The sequence below is a fragment of the Podarcis liolepis genome (assembly GCF_965112155.1).
Source record: "Podarcis liolepis genome assembly, chromosome: 4".
NCBI classification, from domain to species: domain Eukaryota; kingdom Metazoa; phylum Chordata; class Lepidosauria; order Squamata; family Lacertidae; genus Podarcis; species Podarcis liolepis.
This window is the reverse complement of record NC_139558.1, coordinates 104,426,841-104,445,979: the sequence shown is the minus strand read 5'-3', so window position 1 is coordinate 104,445,979 and position 19,139 is coordinate 104,426,841. Positions and strand designations below refer to the sequence as shown.

The 19,139-nt window shown below is 44.2% G+C and overlaps 4 protein-coding genes and 1 long non-coding RNA gene across 9 annotated transcripts in view; 1 reads left to right on the top strand and 4 right to left on the bottom strand.

Annotated features, from left to right (window-relative positions):
* The window catches only part of LOC310705796 (olfactory receptor 52P1-like), a gene marked incomplete at its 3' end in the record, with an annotated part of 141,753 nt that overhangs the window by 20,160 nt on the left and 102,454 nt on the right, over positions 1-19,139 (bottom strand). The gene's annotated exons all lie outside the window — the stretch shown is intronic.
* The window catches only part of LOC310705492, a 110,864-nt gene that overhangs the window by 55,669 nt on the left and 36,056 nt on the right, over positions 1-19,139 (bottom strand). The gene's annotated exons all lie outside the window — the stretch shown is intronic.
* Positions 1-19,139, top strand: part of LOC310705282 (olfactory receptor 51G2-like) — a 59,959-nt gene that overhangs the window by 23,114 nt on the left and 17,706 nt on the right. The gene's annotated exons all lie outside the window — the stretch shown is intronic.
* LOC310705309 (olfactory receptor 51L1-like) lies at positions 3,372-8,192 on the bottom strand. 2 transcript variants are annotated; one of them, XM_083499942.1, is made up of 2 exons: positions 7,131-8,192; positions 3,372-5,480 (listed from the first exon to the last, which is right to left on the bottom strand). In XM_083499942.1, exon 2 carries the CDS (start codon positions 5,449-5,451, stop codon positions 4,669-4,671), a length of 783 nt encoding a protein of 260 aa, XP_083356068.1. In that variant the 5' UTR covers positions 5,452-5,480; positions 7,131-8,192; the 3' UTR covers positions 3,372-4,668. The 2 variants fall into 2 exon arrangements, with proteins under 2 accessions (XP_083356068.1, XP_083356067.1); XM_083499941.1 differs by having other exon boundaries at positions 3,372-8,192.
* LOC310705794 (uncharacterized protein) lies at positions 8,427-19,135 on the bottom strand. The gene is made up of 2 exons (XM_083500615.1): positions 15,932-19,135; positions 8,427-10,916 (listed from the first exon to the last, which is right to left on the bottom strand). Exons 1-2 carry the CDS (start codon positions 16,883-16,885, stop codon positions 9,915-9,917), a joined length of 1,956 nt encoding a protein of 651 aa, XP_083356741.1. The 5' UTR covers positions 16,886-19,135; the 3' UTR covers positions 8,427-9,914.

Genomic DNA, 19,139 nt, shown 5'->3' with positions numbered 1-19,139 from the left:
ATATTCTGTCATTACATTACCTTAATCTATTTTAATCTTATCTTACTATAAAAGACCTTAAAACTTAGATCTTATTTATACCAATTTCTCCTAACCATAATATTTTTACATAATTCTTTAAACATTTTTGCTAAAGCCAGATAATTTCATTCCAACATTTTTCTAACGTTCATCAATTTTATAAAACAATCCTAATAAAAAATAATAATTTTTTTATTCCAATCTTCACACTCTCACACCTAGCTCAAACTCTTGGTGGTTTCTTCAGAACTTGGCAGGGAACAAGACTCGGGTCTGCACTAGCGGCGCATGGCAGGGGCAGCATGGGGTGCTGCTTGCATGGCAGTCATGTCAGCCTTCAACTGCATTAACTGACCTCATATATTCTGGTTTTCTCAGTAGAAGTTTTGAGTAGCTTGGTCTGTGTCAAGGACCAGCTCCTTGGGAGCCTGGCTGATGGCTTTCAGCACATCCCACACTTCTGATATGTGTGCATTGATACTCCCCAAATGGAGAATTCTGTCTTTGTCTCCGTTGAATCAGCTCAGGTTCCCATTCTATCAAAAGGGAGTCATGAAATCCTGCCTAGTACTTCTCCGAGTTCATTAACATCAGGTTTCTTCAGGGTTCACACTTGATTAGGCTCACCTTTGGATTCATGTAAGATCCTGAATTCCAGCATTACATTGTCACTTTTCCACCCTGCTGTTTTGCGTGTGATGTTGCTAAGTGGCAAGGAAACAGCCCCTGAGGAAATACCAGCCCTACTTCTTCTATAATTCCAGCAGACTTGCCGTTCAAAATTCCTTGTGTTCATTTGTTCTTTGAGGTAGCACCACAAATGTTTTCTCTTTTCTTCCCTTTAAGAGAGAGGTTGGAAACGCTGTATGTTCACGTTTGCCCAGATTTATCTCAGTGAGGGGCTGGTCAAAGCCTGAGAAACAATGTTAAAATACTTAATGCCTGAGGATGCCTTAGAATCATAGAATCATAGAATCATAGAGTTGGAAGAGACCACAAGGGCCATCGAGTCCAACCTTCTGCCAAGCAGGAAACACCATCAGAGCACTCCTGACATATGGTTGTCAAGCCTCTGCTTAAAGACCTCCAAAGAAGGAGACTCCACCACACTCCTTGGCAGCAAATTCGAACAGCTCTAATGTCAGGAAGTTCTTCCTAACAGTAAGTTCAGTAACAGGAAGTTCTTCCTTCGAGTGGGACAACTAGAATTATCCTGGGGAGGAGGACTGTCAGGGGAGTGCTCTGCAGGGTGGGGTGTTAGAGAGAGAGGGAGTTTTGAGCTGCCAGAGAGAAGAGAGTGAGAGTGTGCTAGGAGTGTCTAACTTGAGTGAACTGGACTTAGGATATGTATGGCACTGAGCAGTGGAGGCTACACACATTGATTTCTGGGAATGTGATGTGCACTGTCTGCTACAGTAAGCTTTTGGTTTCTGTGTGGTATGTTCTGTTCGTATATTCGTAGTAAAGCAAATACTGAAGATGCCCCAAGTCCACAGTGCCCTCAGTTCTGGCAGCACACTGGGGGGTGCCATTGGCATTATAAGAGAACAAGGGAGGTGTTCGTGGTGAGTTTTGGCACCTCTTTTTCTAGAAAAATAGCACTGGACAGATCTGAAGTTGCATGCCAGCTCAGGATTCTCTTCCTCCTTCTTCTTCAAGTCTGCCACAGTCGAAGTCATGTGATGATAATGATGATGATGATGATGATGATAATAATAATAATAATAATAATAATAATAATAATAATTATTATTATTATTATTATTATTATTATTTATTATTTATACCCCATCCATCTGGCTGGGTCCCCCCAGCCACTCTGGGCCGCTTCCAACAAAACACTACAATACAATAACCTATTAAACATTAAAAGCTTCCCTAAACAGGGCTGCCTTTAGATGTCTTCTAAAAGTTTGGTAGTTATTTTTCTCTTTGACATCTGGTGGGAGGGCATTCCACAGGGCGGGCGCCACTACCGAGAAGGCCCTCTGCCTGGTTCCCTGTAACTTGGCTTCTCGCAGCAAGGGAACCGCCAGAAGGCCCTCGGTGCTGGACCTCAGTGTCCAGGCAGAACAATGGAGGTGGAGACGCTCCTTCAGGTATACTGGACCGAGGCCGTTTAGGGCTTCAAAGGTCAGCACCAACACTTTGAATTGTGCTCTGAAACATATTGGGAGCCAGCGTAGGTCTTTCAAGACCGTTGATGATGGGGTTTCTCTGCTCTGTTCTCACCTAAGTTGAACCTACTGCACTGACAACCCCTAAGCCTTGTTAAGGTGAGTCTATAATGATGTCAAGGAAATGCAACTCACCAAACCGCCTCTTGTTAGAGGACTTGAAGCAAGTCAATTCTGGTGGACTTTTCCTGCATCTCCGATGCTACAGCAAGAGGCACCCAGCCTTGCCTCTACTCATGGACACATGTCTGTGATGCCAGCAGTGCAAGGGAGCCTTTATGTTTTCCCATGTTCCCCTGTGGGAAGTGCTTGCATCACCTGCCCTTGGGTTGCACCATTCTGACGAAATGAATGTGCAAGCCATGCTGCAGTCCCATGTTCATGCTTAGAGGAGCCCCTTCTGAAAGGCAATTGTTTTCCTGATTTAGGAGACCTACGGTCAACAAACCTATATTTATTCAGCCTCATGGATTGTAATGGAAGTAAGAAAGTCAGGGTAATATTGGAACTGAATTGGATGCCACATACCTGAGGACTCTCCTTTATTTATTTATTTGGGAAAGTAGCCTTGGAGGCTGCAATTTTAAACGGAAGAGCAAATGAGAGTAGAGACGAACTCTTCCCCTTCTCACTCCCTTAAAAGGGATGACCCAAGAGCCCAGAGCCAAGACTCTGAAGCAGAAGGGCTGAATCCACACTAAAGCCACTTTCACTTGTGAAGCACTGCTGTGCTATTGTTTGTTTCTTTTTTTACAAAGCAAATTGCAGGGGAGAGGGGACACTGTACTGAACACTTGGCCGTTTTTCTCTTGATTATAATGCTATTCCCTGCTGCATGACACTTCAAAGTGTAATAATGTAATATAAGCTTCTTTCCAAGTGCTTGGCATCCTTCCTTCTCTTAAGACTTTATTCATTACCTCACTTAATACCGGTGTTAGATGTTGTGATAGTATTTTATAATATTTTGCTGAGATGCCATCTGGTCCTGGAGCCTTCCCTATTTTCATTCTTTTTATTGCCTTCATGATTTCTTCTTCTGTTATTTCCTGATTAAGCATTCTTTTTTCTTCTTCTGAGATTTGATGTAGTTTATGGTCTTGGATGTAATTTTCTATTCTCTTATTATCTTCTTTATCTTTCCTATAGAGATCTCTATAGAATCTCTGGAATACTTTCCCAATTTCCTAATGTGCACATGTTTTTTAAAAAGAAACTGGTGGGAAATGCAGGAAGACAGGTCCCTTGAGTCCTAAAGTTTAAAGTAATGTGTACGCATATCACTAGTTCTGGGTGTGTATGAGTTTCTACTCCTTGTTTCCCCCCCATGTTGCACTATCTTATGGCCTAGAAAAGAAGTGGGGATTGATCACTGGATATCAGTAAACTTAAAGACATCACATTCTGATGGAGACTCAGCATTCTAAGCAAGAAGTACATTCTAGGCAAGAAGTACAAGTTGAACCAAACAACCTTGAGCCCCTCCTCAGAGTTCACCAAAGGAACTTTTCCAATATTTCTCTAGTGGTTCCCCCCCCCCCCCGTGGTGCTACCACTAGTAATGATTCTGTGGTTCCAAATTCTGGAAATAACCCATTGTGCAAAGAGGAATAAATGATTATGCAAATACCTGTTTGTTGCCCTGGTCAACTCCTGAACATGGTAGGGAAAATTCAGATGCAGACTTAGAATTAATGAGAAAATTTGAATTTTATCTAAAAAAACCAATGGAGTGGACAACTCTGTAAAGAACAGCACTGTCCCTCTTTAGATGTATTTCTCTAGTCAGAAGTGGATCTCTGGCAGGTTGGTTGGCTCTTGTATTTATTTGATTATTTTTTGCATTTAGTTGTAAGCTACATAGCATGATGACAGACTGAATTTCTTGCATTTGTGCCCTCAATTTGGGAAAAACAAACCCACAAATTGCCCCCTTACTCCCTGTATGCAGTTTAGAGCTATGTACTCACCTAGGTGACCACATTTTAAAAATAGCTGTTTGGACTGTGTTCCACTTAGCCACTGTAAATTAGTTAAACTTCAAGGTGTTACATCAATGCACTGTTCTTTTCATTGCAAAATTTGCAATTGTACAGTTGGAGGAAGGGACTGATGTCCTGCACCCATGACTTGAAAGGGATACATATCGCTCCAATTGGAGCGCTCCAGCATTTACAAAAGCTGTCATGGACTTTGAAGAAGTATGAACTCAGGGTAAAAAGGAGAAATGAGCTAAGAGGAAGGCACGTTTGGCGAACCCTCACTGTGATCAACTCCCACCTGGAAACCTATGTCCCCACTGTGGAAAGACATGTGGATCCAGAATTGGCCTCCACAGTCGCTTGCGGACTCCCGGTTAAGACCATTTTCATGGAAGACAATCTTATTTGGCTACAAGTGATCACCAAATAAAAAAGATAATCCCTCCTGTAACTTGCTTGCTCTGGTTGCTCCTGCTAAGAGTTTTCTGTTAACTCTTCCAAAACTGTCTGATTATCCTTGTTTGGATTTGTTTGGTTTTCACACTGTACACAGTGGGATTCATCAATGGTGGCACCAGAAGGTACACATTGGCCATGAGGATGTGGACAATGGGTGGGGCATTTTTCCCATAGCGGTGGATCATAGAGAGGCCAATCATTGGGATATAGAAAGTCAGGACAGCACAGATGTAAGAGATGCAAGTATTCAAGGCCCGAAGGCGCTCTTGCTTGGAGGCAATGCTCAACACAGTTTTGAGGGTCATGATATAGGAAAAAACCAGCAACACAGAATCAAGAGCCATGGAGGAGATCACCACCATCAAGCCATAGATGCTGCTAATTTTCCTGTCGGAACGCACAACATTCAGAATATCTTGGTGCAAGCAGAACAAATAAGAAAGCACATTGACTCTTCCATACCTCTGCCTCTTCAGAAGAATGGCAGTTGGAAAGAGAAGAAGGGCAACCCGAAGGGCAACCCCCACCCCTATCTTGGTGATGTTTCTGTTGGTCAAGATAGATGTATATCTCAGAGGGTTCCGGATGGCCACCAGACGGTCAAAGGCCATGGCCAACAGAATACCTGACTCAACGATGGAGAAAGTATGGATGAAGTACATCTGAATCAGGCATATGTTGAAATGGATAATGCGGTGGTTGAACCACAGGACTCTCAGCATGGTGGGCAAAGTGGCGATTGATAAACCCAGGTCAGAGAGGGCCAGCATGGAGAGGAAATAGTACATGGGCTCGTGGAGGATTTGTTCCATCCTGATGATGAAGAGGATGGTGCAGTTTCCTGTGATGGCTATGAGGGAAGTGGAGCAGATGGGGGTGGAAAGCCAAATATGTTTTTTCTCCAACCCAGGGAAGCCTGTGAGGAGGAAAGCAGCAGCACTGGCTGTTTCGTTAGAGGTGGACATGATGTTGTCCGAAGACCATTCTCCCTTGTTGCTCCCTATTTAAGAGAAAAAGAAGTCATCTGGCTATTCAGACATTCAAATCCTCCCCACCAATGGCAACACAGCCTCTCTTCCAAGAGTTGACAACAGAGCCTGAATGTGAAACGGAGATTTCCTTATGCTGATTTACATTTTGATTTTAACTGAATATTCTGTCCCATACTCTTTGATTCAAAACCACCAATTTCCCCCCCTCATTAGAATTGTGGGTATGAGTGTGCCTTTTTGCAGCTCCTCCTTGACGATCTCCCACACACCTTGGGCTCCTTTTTGCACCAGTATTGTTTGGGATTCTACCTAACATTCCTCTGACTTCATTAAAAAAAGATTTCCTCAAGTTTCAGACACACACTTGACAATTCTCACCTTTGGATTTCCAAAAGCTCCCGACCTCTAGCATTGTGTGGTCACTTTCCCCCAAGGCCCTCGCTCCTTGCTGTTTGTGTTGTGAAGCTGCAATGGGGCAAAGGAGCATCTGCCAAGGAGACACCAGGCCTACTCCTACAATTCTAGCAGACTCGCCTTTTGAGAAGCCTTGTATTCCTTTGTTCTTTGAGATAACAGCACAGATAAATTCTCTTTTCTTCCCTTTAACAGAGAGGCAGGCTGGCTGATGGGACAAACAGGAACTGTATATTGGTCTCAGTTACAGATAGGTAGCCGTGTTGGTCTGCCATAGTCGAAATAAAAAATTCCTTCCAGTAGCACCTTAAAGACCAACTAAGTTAGTTCTTGGTATGAGCTTTCGTGTGCATGCACACTTCTTCAGATACACCTGATCAGCGTTCTCTACTCTAAACCGAAGCTAATAAAGGAGGAACTCCTTGTATTAGACAACTCTATCAGGAACCACCAAGCTTGGCAAGAGTTCCAAAAGGAAAAACAAAACATTTACCACTCTCAACTGGAGCTTCTAAAAAAACAGAAAAACAAGAAACTCTCTAACCTTTCCAAACTACAGGCTACTAATCAAAACAAGATCAACAATATTGTCAATCTCTCACAGCAAGCACTCAGCCCAGCCGAGGAATCAGTCCTTTCACATGGACTGTCATTCTGCCCTGCCAAATCCCCACACATGATTCAGTTCTACGGGGACTTGGAAGCATTTTTCCGCCGTTTACGCCTGAAGGAGTATTTTCAACACACACAACAACAAGACAAATCAGAACGAACAACAACTTCACAACACCTCTCAACCCACTGGAGAGCAACAACCACCCTCCCAACAGAACACTGACCAACAACTACCACCGAAAAAGTGTTACACAAAAAGGGACTCCACAGTGTATCTGAAGAAGTGTGCATGCACACGAAAGCTCATATCAAGAACTAACTTAGTTGGTCTTTAAGGTGCTACTGGAAGGAATTTTTTATTTTGTATATTGGTCTGTTTCCCCAGATTTATCACTCTGAAAGGTTGGTTAGAACCCAAGAACAAATTTTGACATGCTTAATGCCTACAACTGCTCTCCATATGGAACCACTTGAATTATCCAGGAGAGGAGAGGTTTGAATGCACTGCAGCTGTTTTAAAGACAGTGAGGTTTGAATTGCAAGAGATAAGAGAGTGAGGGAATGCTAAGGGTGTCTATCTGGAGTTAGTTGGACTTGGGATATGCACTGAAGGGCAGAGGGTACACAGATTGATCTCTGGGAATATATTGTGCCCTGCCTGCTATAATAAGCTTTTGGTTTCTGCAGTATGTTCTGTTTGCAGTAAAGCCAATACTGAAGATGCCCAAGTCCTCAGTGCCCTCCCACACACCAGAAGGAAACTAAACCAGGGACCTCTGCTCCCCAACAATGTCTCAGCATTTGAGTTTTAGGGGGTCCTCAGAAAGACCACAGGCAGGGAAAGAGGTGTCTATGCAGACCGAAGGAAATGCAGGGCACAAGGTGCTCAACAAGGCTTATCTTATTTCTTCTCTCAACACTTGCATCTGGAAGTAATATTTGCTACAGTAAAATTCATGTGGTGCTGGCGTTTTGTGGTGGGCTTACCCTGCTCTCTCATCTGAGTAGAACCTTCTGCACCAGCAAACCCCCATGGCCTGTCAAAATGAGCCTATAAAGATGTCAAGTAAATGAAATGCAACTCACTCAAATCACATCTCATTAGAAGACTTAAAGCTAGTCAGTTCAAGTGGGCTTTTGGTGCCTCGCTCCAGCAATTTTGTGTGTCTTGCATTCTACAGCAAAGAGACATTCAGCATCATCTTTGCACATGAACAAGTGCTCGCAATTCCAGCAATGCAAGGAGCCTTTATGTGTTCCTGTGTTCCCTTCTTGGGAGATTCTTACATCACTGGAAGCTGCCCTTGGGCTGAAAAGTTCATTATCTGCAAAGCCCAAAATGAATTCCTGGGTAATTTTTGCAGGATTTTGTGTGTGATGCTTATGGATGCTTGACAAAGTTGGTCTTGTGAATTTTAATATGAACTGAAATTATCCCTATCTCTTGCACTGAGGACAGGAACATAGTTTCCTTCAGATTTCACAATCCACCAAATTTGCTGCGGCCATGTTTGGTTTAATGATGTAGTAAGATGTATATATATTGAAATGGAATTTTTTATGCAGGGGTGTTTTGTGTTTGGTATTTTTAAAGTGGATTAATGCATAAAAAGTGAAGGGCAAGTGGTGCTCATTCACCTGGGAAGGTAACCCATCTAGAAGGGAAACTCTGAACCTAAATCTCTGCTTCCCTGCGGCATATTTTTGACATAATAATAATAATAATAATAATAATAATAATAATAATAATAATTTATTTATTTATTTAGACCCTGCCCATCTGCCCTGGTCTCCTCAGCCATTGAGGAAAAAAAGGCTCATGAGATGGCTCCTTGTACATCTCCTTCCAGCAACTCCTACACCCAGGCTGGTGCCAAGTGTCTTGCTCTGCTTTCCTTTGGACCACATCAGCAGGTCCAAAAAGGTGATGTTGTCTGGGTAGCCCATGACCTCCAGAAATACTGCCCAGGCTTGCACCGTGAGGAGGTCACTTTGGTGTTGCTAATACAGTGGTTTGACTTCACCCCCCAGAGGCACATTCTATTGTCTCTTGAATCAGACGGATGACAACAAATGCAGAAACAGGAATGGACTCATGAATGAGCAGATTTGAAAGAGTTGTTGGGGTAGATTCACCTCACCAACCCCGTCAGCAGAAGCATTGTGCAAATACTTCTGCTTATGAAGTGTGGCTTTCCCATGTCTCTTCCCCCTGCACCCCCACACCCTCTGAAAAAGGCCTGGGAGGGGCTCAGTAGAACCCCCTGAGCAGCACATAGAAGGAGGAGAGGGGCATCTTTCCATCTGGCAAACAGCAATGCCTCACAGACAGAACGATTGGAAAGGGGCAATGTTGAATTCCATCTATTGCCTGGCAAGTGATGGAGGAGAGCTCAGAAGGCAGGGGTGGGAAAGGGGAGAAACTTACACTTAAATTTCTCTGCTGTGCAAATTTAACAAGTCTAGATACCCTCCAATATTCCTCAAATAATAGAATGTCACGATTTTCATTTGAGGAGTGTTGGAGGGTATGAGATAAGACAGAGGCACTTAGTGGGTGGTTTTGTAGATGGGAAGGTGGGATACTGCCTGCTCTTCATGAGGTTACACTCCCTGTAAAGGAGCAGAAACATAGCTTGGGGTTTCTTCTGAACCCATTGCTGTCACTTGAGACCCAGGTGACCTTGGAGTGCCTTCTGTCATCTTCAACTGGTGGCCCCTGTATGAAAAGGGCTAGCCTAACTTCTGTGGCCTATGCCCTGGTAATCTCTAGGTTAGATTACTGTAAATTGTTATACACGAGGCTGCCTCTAAAGATGGTCCAGAAACTTCAGCTAGTGCAAATTTTGATGGTCAGGTTGTTCACTAGGGCAAGACAATTCTGGCTCAGCTGCACTGGCTACTAAGTAGTTCTGGGCCCAATTCTGAGTGCTAGAGCTCAGCTAAAATGTCTTACATGGCTCAGGACCTCAATACCTTAAGGACCATCTCTCCCCATACAAGCTGACTCAGATGCTGTGCTTGTCTTCCAAGGCCCTTCTCTGTGTCTCCACTCCCTGAGAGGTTCAGAGGGTGACAACCTGAGGGCTCCTTGTTTGTGGAATTCCCTTGCCAGAGAGGCTCACCATCATTACATGTCTTTAGGTGCCAGGTGAAAACTTTTCATTTTACCTAGGTCTTTGGCCATAAAACAATCAGAATGAATAAATAAAATAAATAAATAAATAAATAAATATGTAGCATTGGGAAACCTGTCACTTTGAGGCTTTTAATGCCTTTTCCTTCTTCCGGAGTTTCAAGATTATCCGTGTGCGGATCTGCTTGGTTTTCACACTGTACACAATAGGGTTCATCAGAGGCGGCACCAAGAGATAGACATTAGCGATGAGGATGAAAATGATGGGAGGAGCATGCTTCCCATAGCGGTGGATCATTGTCAGGCCAAGCATGGGGATGTAGAAACTTAGGACAGCACAGATGTGGGAGACACAAGTACTCAGCGCCTTGAAACGCTCCTCCTTGGAAGCAACTCCCAACACAGTTCTGAGAATCATGAAGTAGGACAGGACGAGCAACAGGGAATCCACACCAGTGGAAAAGAGCATCACCAGCAAACCAAAGATGCTGTTGGTTCTCTTGTCTGAATGCACCTCTTTCAGAACATCCTGGTGCAAGCAAAATGAATAGGAAAGCACACTTACTTTTCCATACTGCAGCCTTCTCAGCAGGAGGGATCCAGGGAGGACGAGGAAGGCAGCCCGAAAGGCAACCCCCACCCCAATCTTGATTATAGTTTTGTTGGTCAAGATAGTTGTGTACCTCAAGGGGTTCCGAATGGCCACCAAGCGATCAAAGGCCATGGCCAACAGAATTCCTGACTCAGCAATAGACAAGGTGTGGATGAAGTACATCTGGGCCAGGCAGGCGTTGAAGCTGATCACACGGTGGCTGAACCACAGAACGCTCAACATGGTGGGCAGAGTAGTAATGGACAAGCCCAGGTCTGTCATGGCCAGCATGGAGAGGAAATAGTACATGGGCTCATGGAGGGCTTGGTCCGTCTTGATGAGGAGGAGGATGGTACTGTTGCCTGCAATGGCCACTAGGTACATGGAGAAGATGGGGATGGAGATCCAGGCATGGTGTTTTTCTAGCCCTGGGAAGCCTGTCAGGAGGAACACAGGAGGACTGAAGGCTGAGTGGTTGGAGGACATGACAGCCTTCCAAGAACTTTCTCCCGTATTCTTTGCTGTTCTCTATTAAAAGAAACGCAGTTATTTCTTTCATAAAGTTTACACACCACTTGATTGCAGGGGAAAACAACAACCTCAAAGCGGTTTTCAAAAAGTTATTATCTTGAGTGGTGTGCATTCCCCCCCCCCCCTTTCCAGGCTAAGTGTGAATCAAAAATTGCTTTTCCATTGTCACATGGACATTGAGCATTGCAGGGAAGCCTGTGCAGATGATGGCAACCAAGATGATCAGGGGACCTGAACCTCTGGATTCAAGTTACAAGAAAGGACGTTCCGACTAAACATCAGGAAGAACCTTCTGACAGTAAGAGCTGTTGTATAGTGGGACAGACTCCCTCACACTCCCTCACAAGGTGGATTCTCCTTCCTTGGAGGTTTTTAAGCAGAGGTTGGATAGCCATGGATGCTTCAGTTGAGATTCTTGCATTGGATGGGGCTGGAGTATATGACCTTGAGGTCCCTTCCAACTCTACTTTCTATGATTCAAGGCTGGTGACAGTTAGATTGATTAATCTGTCGTGGTTCATCAGTTCAATGGGAACTTTAGTGAAGACTTTGTTGCTGGCATTTATAAAGGAAGCCTGACATATGAATATGTCACCTTTCTAAATGGAAGTGACATATGGCCCCCTATACAACTTTGCTGGAGAGCAGATGGCTGCCTGTTTTGGGTACGTTGTGGCTGCCACTAATATAAACAGCTAAAACCCCAATGATCTACTGATGGGTCCCTTTCGGGGGGAAACAGGTGATGTTCGTGTGCAGAAGGTGGGCAGGGTCTGCATCTTTCTACAAAAGCTGTACAGCAGTTGCATCAGCATTACTGGTCATCAGGAATTTGGCCACTTGGGCACCTCAATGATGGTGGCAAGGAGCCACAAGGCATTGTCTACATGTGCCATAGCTGCCATGGCAGACTGTACCCAAGCCTTTTCGGGTGTTGCAGGGCCACCGCCCAGCAGACCAGACCCCTGGAAAAAAATATCGTTGTGTAAATCGGTCAGCATTGTAGTGCAAACTCTTCCTAATACAGTACACACATTTTTGTATGCAGTTCTAGCACACACATTTTTGAAAGCAATTCCCCCTAATTTTGTGCATGTGTGCATGTCATTTTCACTAATACGTGCATTTTCTTGCACATTACTCCCAATATATACATTTTCTGTACAGATTTCTTTGTTAGAGAACTGCATCACAAAAATCAGAAATGTGAATTTCAGAGGATAGCTCTGTTTCTGTCATGCTGCCTCTTTGTGAGTAGCATTTAAGGATGGATAAGGTTGAGGTAATGGCACCTTCATTCTCCACCCAACCACCCAAGGCCTCTCCCTATTTGTGTTTCACTGTGCTTTATCAAGAAGGCTGTCAACTGCAAACCTTAGCATCTCATTCCTTTATATAGGATGAAGCATCTCTGCATAACATCTAAGCCTTCCCTTCTAAAAAAATTTCACAAACCAGCTTTTGACAATTTCTGTGCTGCCAAAATTTTGGACCACAATTTCTATCAACCTCAATCACAGTTTTTTGAAGTTGTAGCCTGAAACATCTGGAGGGCATCAGGTTGGCAAAGCCTGCTACAACCTCATTGCAGAGGCCCTTTAGGCCCCTTTTAACTCTACAGTTGTATGATTCTGTGAACTTGTTAGGGGTTTAAGCAGGTCTTTTCTCTCTCACTCTTCCTCTCTCCCTGCCTAACCGCCTTCCATTTACTTATCTAGCACGACACAGTATAAATGAAACACAGCTCACCGAAATGACCTTCAGTTAGAGGATTCAAAGCAGGTTGGTTCAGGTGGGCTTGGGGTGCCTTCTTCCAGCTTTCTGAAGCTCTGTCATAAGAAGACAACCATCCCCTAGCCTAGGGACATGGGCTCATGCCTGCAACACTATCACAACAGAAGAGCCTTCTTTATATGTCCCTTTGCACCTCTCCTGGGAAGCGCTTGCATTCAGCAGAAGCTGCCCCTGGGAGCTGCTAAGTAGCAAAGCTCATTCACTGTGAAGCCTGGGACAAATTCCTGGGAGCCAGGAAAATTTTGCAATACCTCCATCTGTGGCCAAGTGGCTGGGGATCAGCTGAGTTGTTGCCATTGTAGCTACCAGTATGTTTAAAATATTTGTGCCACGTAGTCTGAACATTTTTTATTTATTTTGCAGTGGAATCCTATAGCTAGCCACTCAGCAGTAAGTCCCATTGGATTTAAGGTGACCGACTCCCAGTTGGGCATGTCAGAGGAATCTCTTGAAAATGACAATCAAGTGGATGTGCTTCCATCTTTCCATTTGACCTCCATTGTGGTAGAAACTCTCTCTGTGAAAGCTCTTCACCTTAGTTCTCTAGGATGAACATTTTTCCTTAAAAACATGCATAAGTTACTTGTAAAAAGTTAAGTAAAGCCTCAAGCAGGCCAAGGTTATCTTGGGGGTGGTGTTGGATAAACCCAGAACTGTGGTTTTGGGTGGCTTTAAAATCCATGCTGAGGATGCTTCAGGTCTGTTTTGGAAGTTCATGGCCTGCATGGTGACCATGGGCCTGACTCCTATGGTCATCAGTCCAATGCACAGAGCAGGGCATAGCCTTGTTTAAGTCTTTGGTCTTCCTGGGGTAGTGGTGGTCTGAAAATAAGAGGAGTGGAATGTCATGGTCAGACCTCTTCATGGTGTGGTTTGGACTTGCAGCAACCAGAGGATCAGATAGGATCATCTGCCCCCAAGGTTATGTCCAGAGTGTAGGACTGGGTGAGTGTTCCTTAGCCCCCTGGCATTTGTGCTATGGGGTTCCACAGAGTACTGTTCTCTCCTCAGTGCTATTTAATACCTATATGAAACTGTTGGAAGCCGTCATTAGGAGTTTTGGAGCAAAGTGCCACCAGAACATTGATGACGCACAGCCCTACTTCTCCACTACATCTGAACCAGAAGCGACTGTGAAAGCTCTGAACTGTCGTCTGAATGCAGCGGTAGACTGGATGAGGGCCAATAAACTGTGCTTGAATCCTGGGAAGATGGCAGCTCTTTGTGTGGGTAGTTGCCATGTTCATGTGACAGGCAATTTAACCCATCTGTTTTGGGTGGGGGTACACTCCCTCTGAAGGAGCAAGTGTGTACTTCTGGGCACAACTTTGTCACTAGAGGTCCAAGTGTCCTCTGTGACCCAGAGTATCTTTTACCAGCTTTGTCTAATGTGCCAACTAAGGCTGTACCTAGACAGTCTATGAGTTGGCAAACTCAAGGCAACATACTGTGTATGAAGCTGCTATTGGGTTTGTTTCATATCCTCCAACACAACATGGCCCAAATCCATCATCTTATGGGTCTGACTTCCCGTGTGAGTCATGTGACCCATGTGAGATCATGGACCTGGAAAAAGTGCTTGGGGGGCACAGTGTCCAAAAACATGCATTTTGGGGGACTATTCAAAATCGCGGGCCCCAAAAAATGCTTTTTTTGGGGGGGCAAGATCTCAACCTGAAATTGTGCGAGAACAAGGGGCCCAAAATGTCCTGGTTTTTCTAGGGCAGTTGATGAGTATGTTGTTTTGGAACTCCAGCTGGTGCGGAATGCAGCAACCAGACTGCGGATGGGGATGTGGTTGTGAATATCTGACACCATTGTTAAAACAACTGCATTGGCTGCCCCTGTCTGCTACTGAGCCAGGTTCAAGGTCCTCGTCAAAGCACTGAACCACTTAAGTCCAGTGCGCCTTAGTGATCACCTGAACACTTGTATCCCAGCTAAGTCACTGAATTCATAGGCATAGCAAAGCAAAGCATAGGGAACTGCCTTATGCTGACTCAGACCACTGATCCACCTACCATTGTCTTGTCTACATTGACTGGCTGTGACTGTCCAGAGTTTGAGGCAGGAGCCTCTCTCAGTCGTATCTGGGGCTTGAACCTGGGACCTTCCTCAGGCAAGGCAGATGCTGTTCCACTGGGCTGCATCCCTCCTGCCATCATCTGCAGGAGAGCTGTTCGTTGATCCCTGAGTTGGCAAGGCTCAGTTGACCATGAGAAACTGAGCTTTTGGTGTCATCAACCAGTATTGTGCAATACTCTGCTAATAGTGATTATATTTTAACTTCCAAAGTCTGCTGAAAACATTTCTGTTCCATCAGACTTGTGAAGGCAATTAAGAATACTGATTTCTGATTTTAATGTTTTTATATGGTTATTATTGTATGGTTTTATGTAGAATTATTGTAAACTGATCTGATATTTTTAATGAATAGCAGTATGTAAATATTTTTTATAAATGCATTCAAAAATGTTTTGCAATAGATATTTACATATTCATTGATGTATACAGGTGCCTTTTCTTGTTTCAATTTATTGCCAAAGGCAGTTGATGTGCACTATAACTGCAATCCTAGCCATGTCTACTCAGAAGTAAATCCCATTAAATTCTTTACAACAACAGCAAATCAGTGAGGCTTTCCCTCAAATTTCACTTTTAATCTACTATTGTGACGTTTGAAAACCAATGAAATGCCTCATTATTTTCATATGGAAATGTATTTCTTTCATAAAATTTCATAAAATCCTCAAAGGCACTTACAACTTACAGAGTAAGTTGGGCAGGATTGCTCTGTCAATTTCATAAATAAGTACAATTTTATATGCTAAATTATGAACTATGTATTTTATGTCGTTAAAGCAGTAAAACAAGACTTGGTGAGAAAGCAAGTAGTGTATCCTTTAGGTTTCCCCAAATTTTCATTCCCCTCCCACAGAGCTCCTCCCAAAGCAGGATTTTTCCATGCTTCAGAATTTCCAAAGCTTGTAATATCTAATCCAGCAGCAAAGTAAAACATCTCTATTTCCTTCCCAGAACATCCAGTGCATGTATTTTTAAACTGTTGTTTGTATTTTGGGCTGTATAGCACTGTAGGGACAGGAGCCAGAAAGTGGGGTAGAAATTCAGAACCAAAACAATGAACAAGTAAATGAACCATAAAGCAACATAGTTGAAGAATTCTCGGTGGAAACCTGGAGTGTCCGCAGCCATTCCTAGTGGATGGTCCTTTTCTTACCAAATGCCATCAGGATGCCCTTCTGAATGGGCTGAGTTTTCACGCTGTACACAATGGGATTGAGGACTGGTGGGATGAGGAGGTAGACATTGGCCATGAGGATATGAGCAACGGGGGAAATGTGCTTCCCAAATCGGTGTATCATTGACACCCCAATCACGGGAATGAAGAAGATCAAGACGACACAGATGTGGGAGACACATGTGTCGAAAGCCTTGAGCCGCTCCTCCCTGGAGGCAATGACTGTGATGGTCTTAATGATCTTCATATACGACAACAGGATGAGCAGAGAGTCTATCACCAAAGTGCAAAGGACAACACACAAACCATAGACACTGCTTACTCTTGAGTCAGAGCAAGAGAGCTTCAGCACATCCTGGTGTAAGCAAAAGGAGTGGGAGAGCAGCCGGGTGCCCCTGGGGTACTTGTACCTCCTGAGTAGCCATGGTGTTGGCAGCACAATGCCTGAACTCCTTGCGGCAATGGCCAGGCCAATCTTGACCAACGCTGAATTTGTCAAGATGCTGCTGTATCTCAGTGGGTTGCAGATAGCAATGTAGCGGTCAAAGGCCATGGCCAACAGCACTGAGGACTCCATGAAAGAGAAGGTGTGAATAAAGAAGAGTTGTGTGGCACAGGCGTTAAAGTCAATCTCCCTCACATTGAACCAGAAGAGCCCCAGCACCGTCGGTAAGGTGGAGATGGACAAGCCCAAGTCGGTGATGGCCAACATGGAAAGGAGAACATACATGGGCTGGTGAAGGCTTGGGTTGGTCTTGATGACAAAGAGGATGGTGCTGTTGCCGAAAAGGGCCATGAGGTAGATAGTGCAGAATGGGACGGAGATCCAGTGGTGATACATCTCCAGCCCAGGGAATCCCATCAACATGAAGGTTGGCGGACTGAAGTCACTGCTGTTGCTCAGAGTGGGCATTATTTGGGATCAGGAAGGGATCTAGCTACAGACTGGAGATTTTATTTTATGTTAGAAAAAAAGAAGCAATTATAAATCCATTGCAGTACATAATCTAGCAGCAGACCATCAATCCATGAAGAGCATAATGGCATTAAGGACGCTGAGAACCGAGTTAGGTCAGTTGTTTAGAGTGTGGTGCTGATAATGCCAAAGCTGTGGGTTTAATCCCCTTATGGGCCACCTGCACATTCCTGTATTGCAGGGGGTTGGACTAGATAACCCTAGTCATCCCTTACAACTCTACAATTCTATGATTCTGTGGTGTAGCCATCTTAAATATCTCAAAGGCTGCCATATGGAAAATGGAGCAAGCTTGTTTTCTGCTGCTTCAGTAAGTAGGATCTGAATCAATGGAGTCAAATGACAAGAAAGAAGATTCCAACTAAAAATTAGGAAGAACTTTCTCATAGTAAGAGCTGTTCAACAGTGGAATGGACTCCCCCAGAAGGTTATGGACTCTTCTCCCTTGGAGGCTTTTAAGCAGAGGTTGGATGGCCACTTGCCATGGATTCTTTAGCTGTCATTCCTGCCTTGCAGGGAGTTGAACTAGATGGCCTTGGGGTTACTCCCAACTCTACAGTTCTCTGTTTCAATTATTCATTGATTCTAGAAAGAGAAGAGCCCTACTGAATCAGACCAAAGGATGATGCAGCCCAGCATCCTTGCCCCATAGTGAGCAAGGACGCATGAGCAAAAAACATCTTGAAATTCATTGATTGTCATAATCTTGACTCTTCAGGGCCCATCTGATGCTAGATTTCCCCCAACATCGCAGTCCTGATCTGAATCAGGCCTTTTACAACTGCTAATAACAGTTTTAAAACCTGCAAGGGATGGATTTCCCATGTCACTCACATCTAATGTAACAGTGAGCCAAAGAACACAAGGAGAGCTTGCTGGATCAGGCCAGTGGTCCATCTAGTCCAGAATCCTGTGCTCACAGCTGCCAATCAGATGATCTAGTGGGAAACTCCCAAGCAGAATTTGAACACAAGACCTCTCCACCCTCTTGAGGTTTCCAGCAACTGCTATTTGGAAGCATTGCTACCTCTGACTTTGACGCAGAGCAGAGCCATCTTGGCTAGTAGCCATCAATAGCCCTCTCCTCCTCCATGGTTTTATCTAATCCTCCTTTAAAGCCATCCAAGTTGGTGGCTCCCTCCTGTGGGAGTGAGTTCCATAGTTTGGCTCTGTGCTGCATGAAAAAAATCCCTTCTTTTATCTGTCCTGAATCTTCCAGCAGGTGTCTGGCTTAACAAACTCTGGTATTCCCCCTACCCCACTCCCTCCTTAACTGCCTTTTGGGATGTAAGTAGAAAAGTTTATCCAGACGTCACCACTGTGCACTTTGCTAACCTTTACAAGCAGAAGAGTAGTCAGCCTTCAAACCGAGAGAGCCCACAGGCATGTTGGGAAATTTGCCATGTATGGTACAGAGTCTCTCAGTCCTGTAAGGAATATTCCAGCTATCCTTCCGATCACTCTGGGGCTCTGGCAATGTGTGAATCTCCTTCCTATTGTTCTGTAGCGGCCTGTCACTGCCGTCATGCAAGCCTTCTTCTAGGCAGCTTTTGAAGTAGTGAGGTTTTATTGGATCTGGGGAATTCCTTAAGGAGAATCCCCAGGTGCAAGTCTAGCTTGTGGCTGGCGTCGTGCCAAGGAGTGGCCTTGAGGAATGAACAGCAGAGCCATTTGGACCTGAAGAACATTCTGGTGGGCATTCGGATCAATAAATGAGGTTTGATACCAACTGGATTTTTTAAAAAAGTACGGTATTTCCAAAGAGAGAACCTCCACTGTTTCTCAGTCCCTCAGGACACCGCTCTGCAGCTTGTAATTTTCTTCGCAAGGCAGAGTTCAGCTTAATTTGTCTGCAATTATTTTTTCCATTCTCAGTCTTAGAATGAGACTTGCCACTAGGTTTCCCACATTTTCTCTCTCTCTCTTAGCAGCCAGTAAGACAAAGAGCTTTGTATAAATCAAAAGCCCCCACACACTATAGTGAAACTTAGTTTTTCCTAATAAAGTAAAGGCATTCTCTTAAAGTTCCTGATTGAATCTTATTCTACTTAACTCTTTTTAAAAAATCTGCTGTCTGTGACATGGATGCTCTCCAAATGTTGCTGAACTCAAGTTCCAATAGTGTAAGAATATAACATAAGAAGATGGCGTGCTGTTGGATCAGGCCAAAGCCCATCTAACCCCACATCCT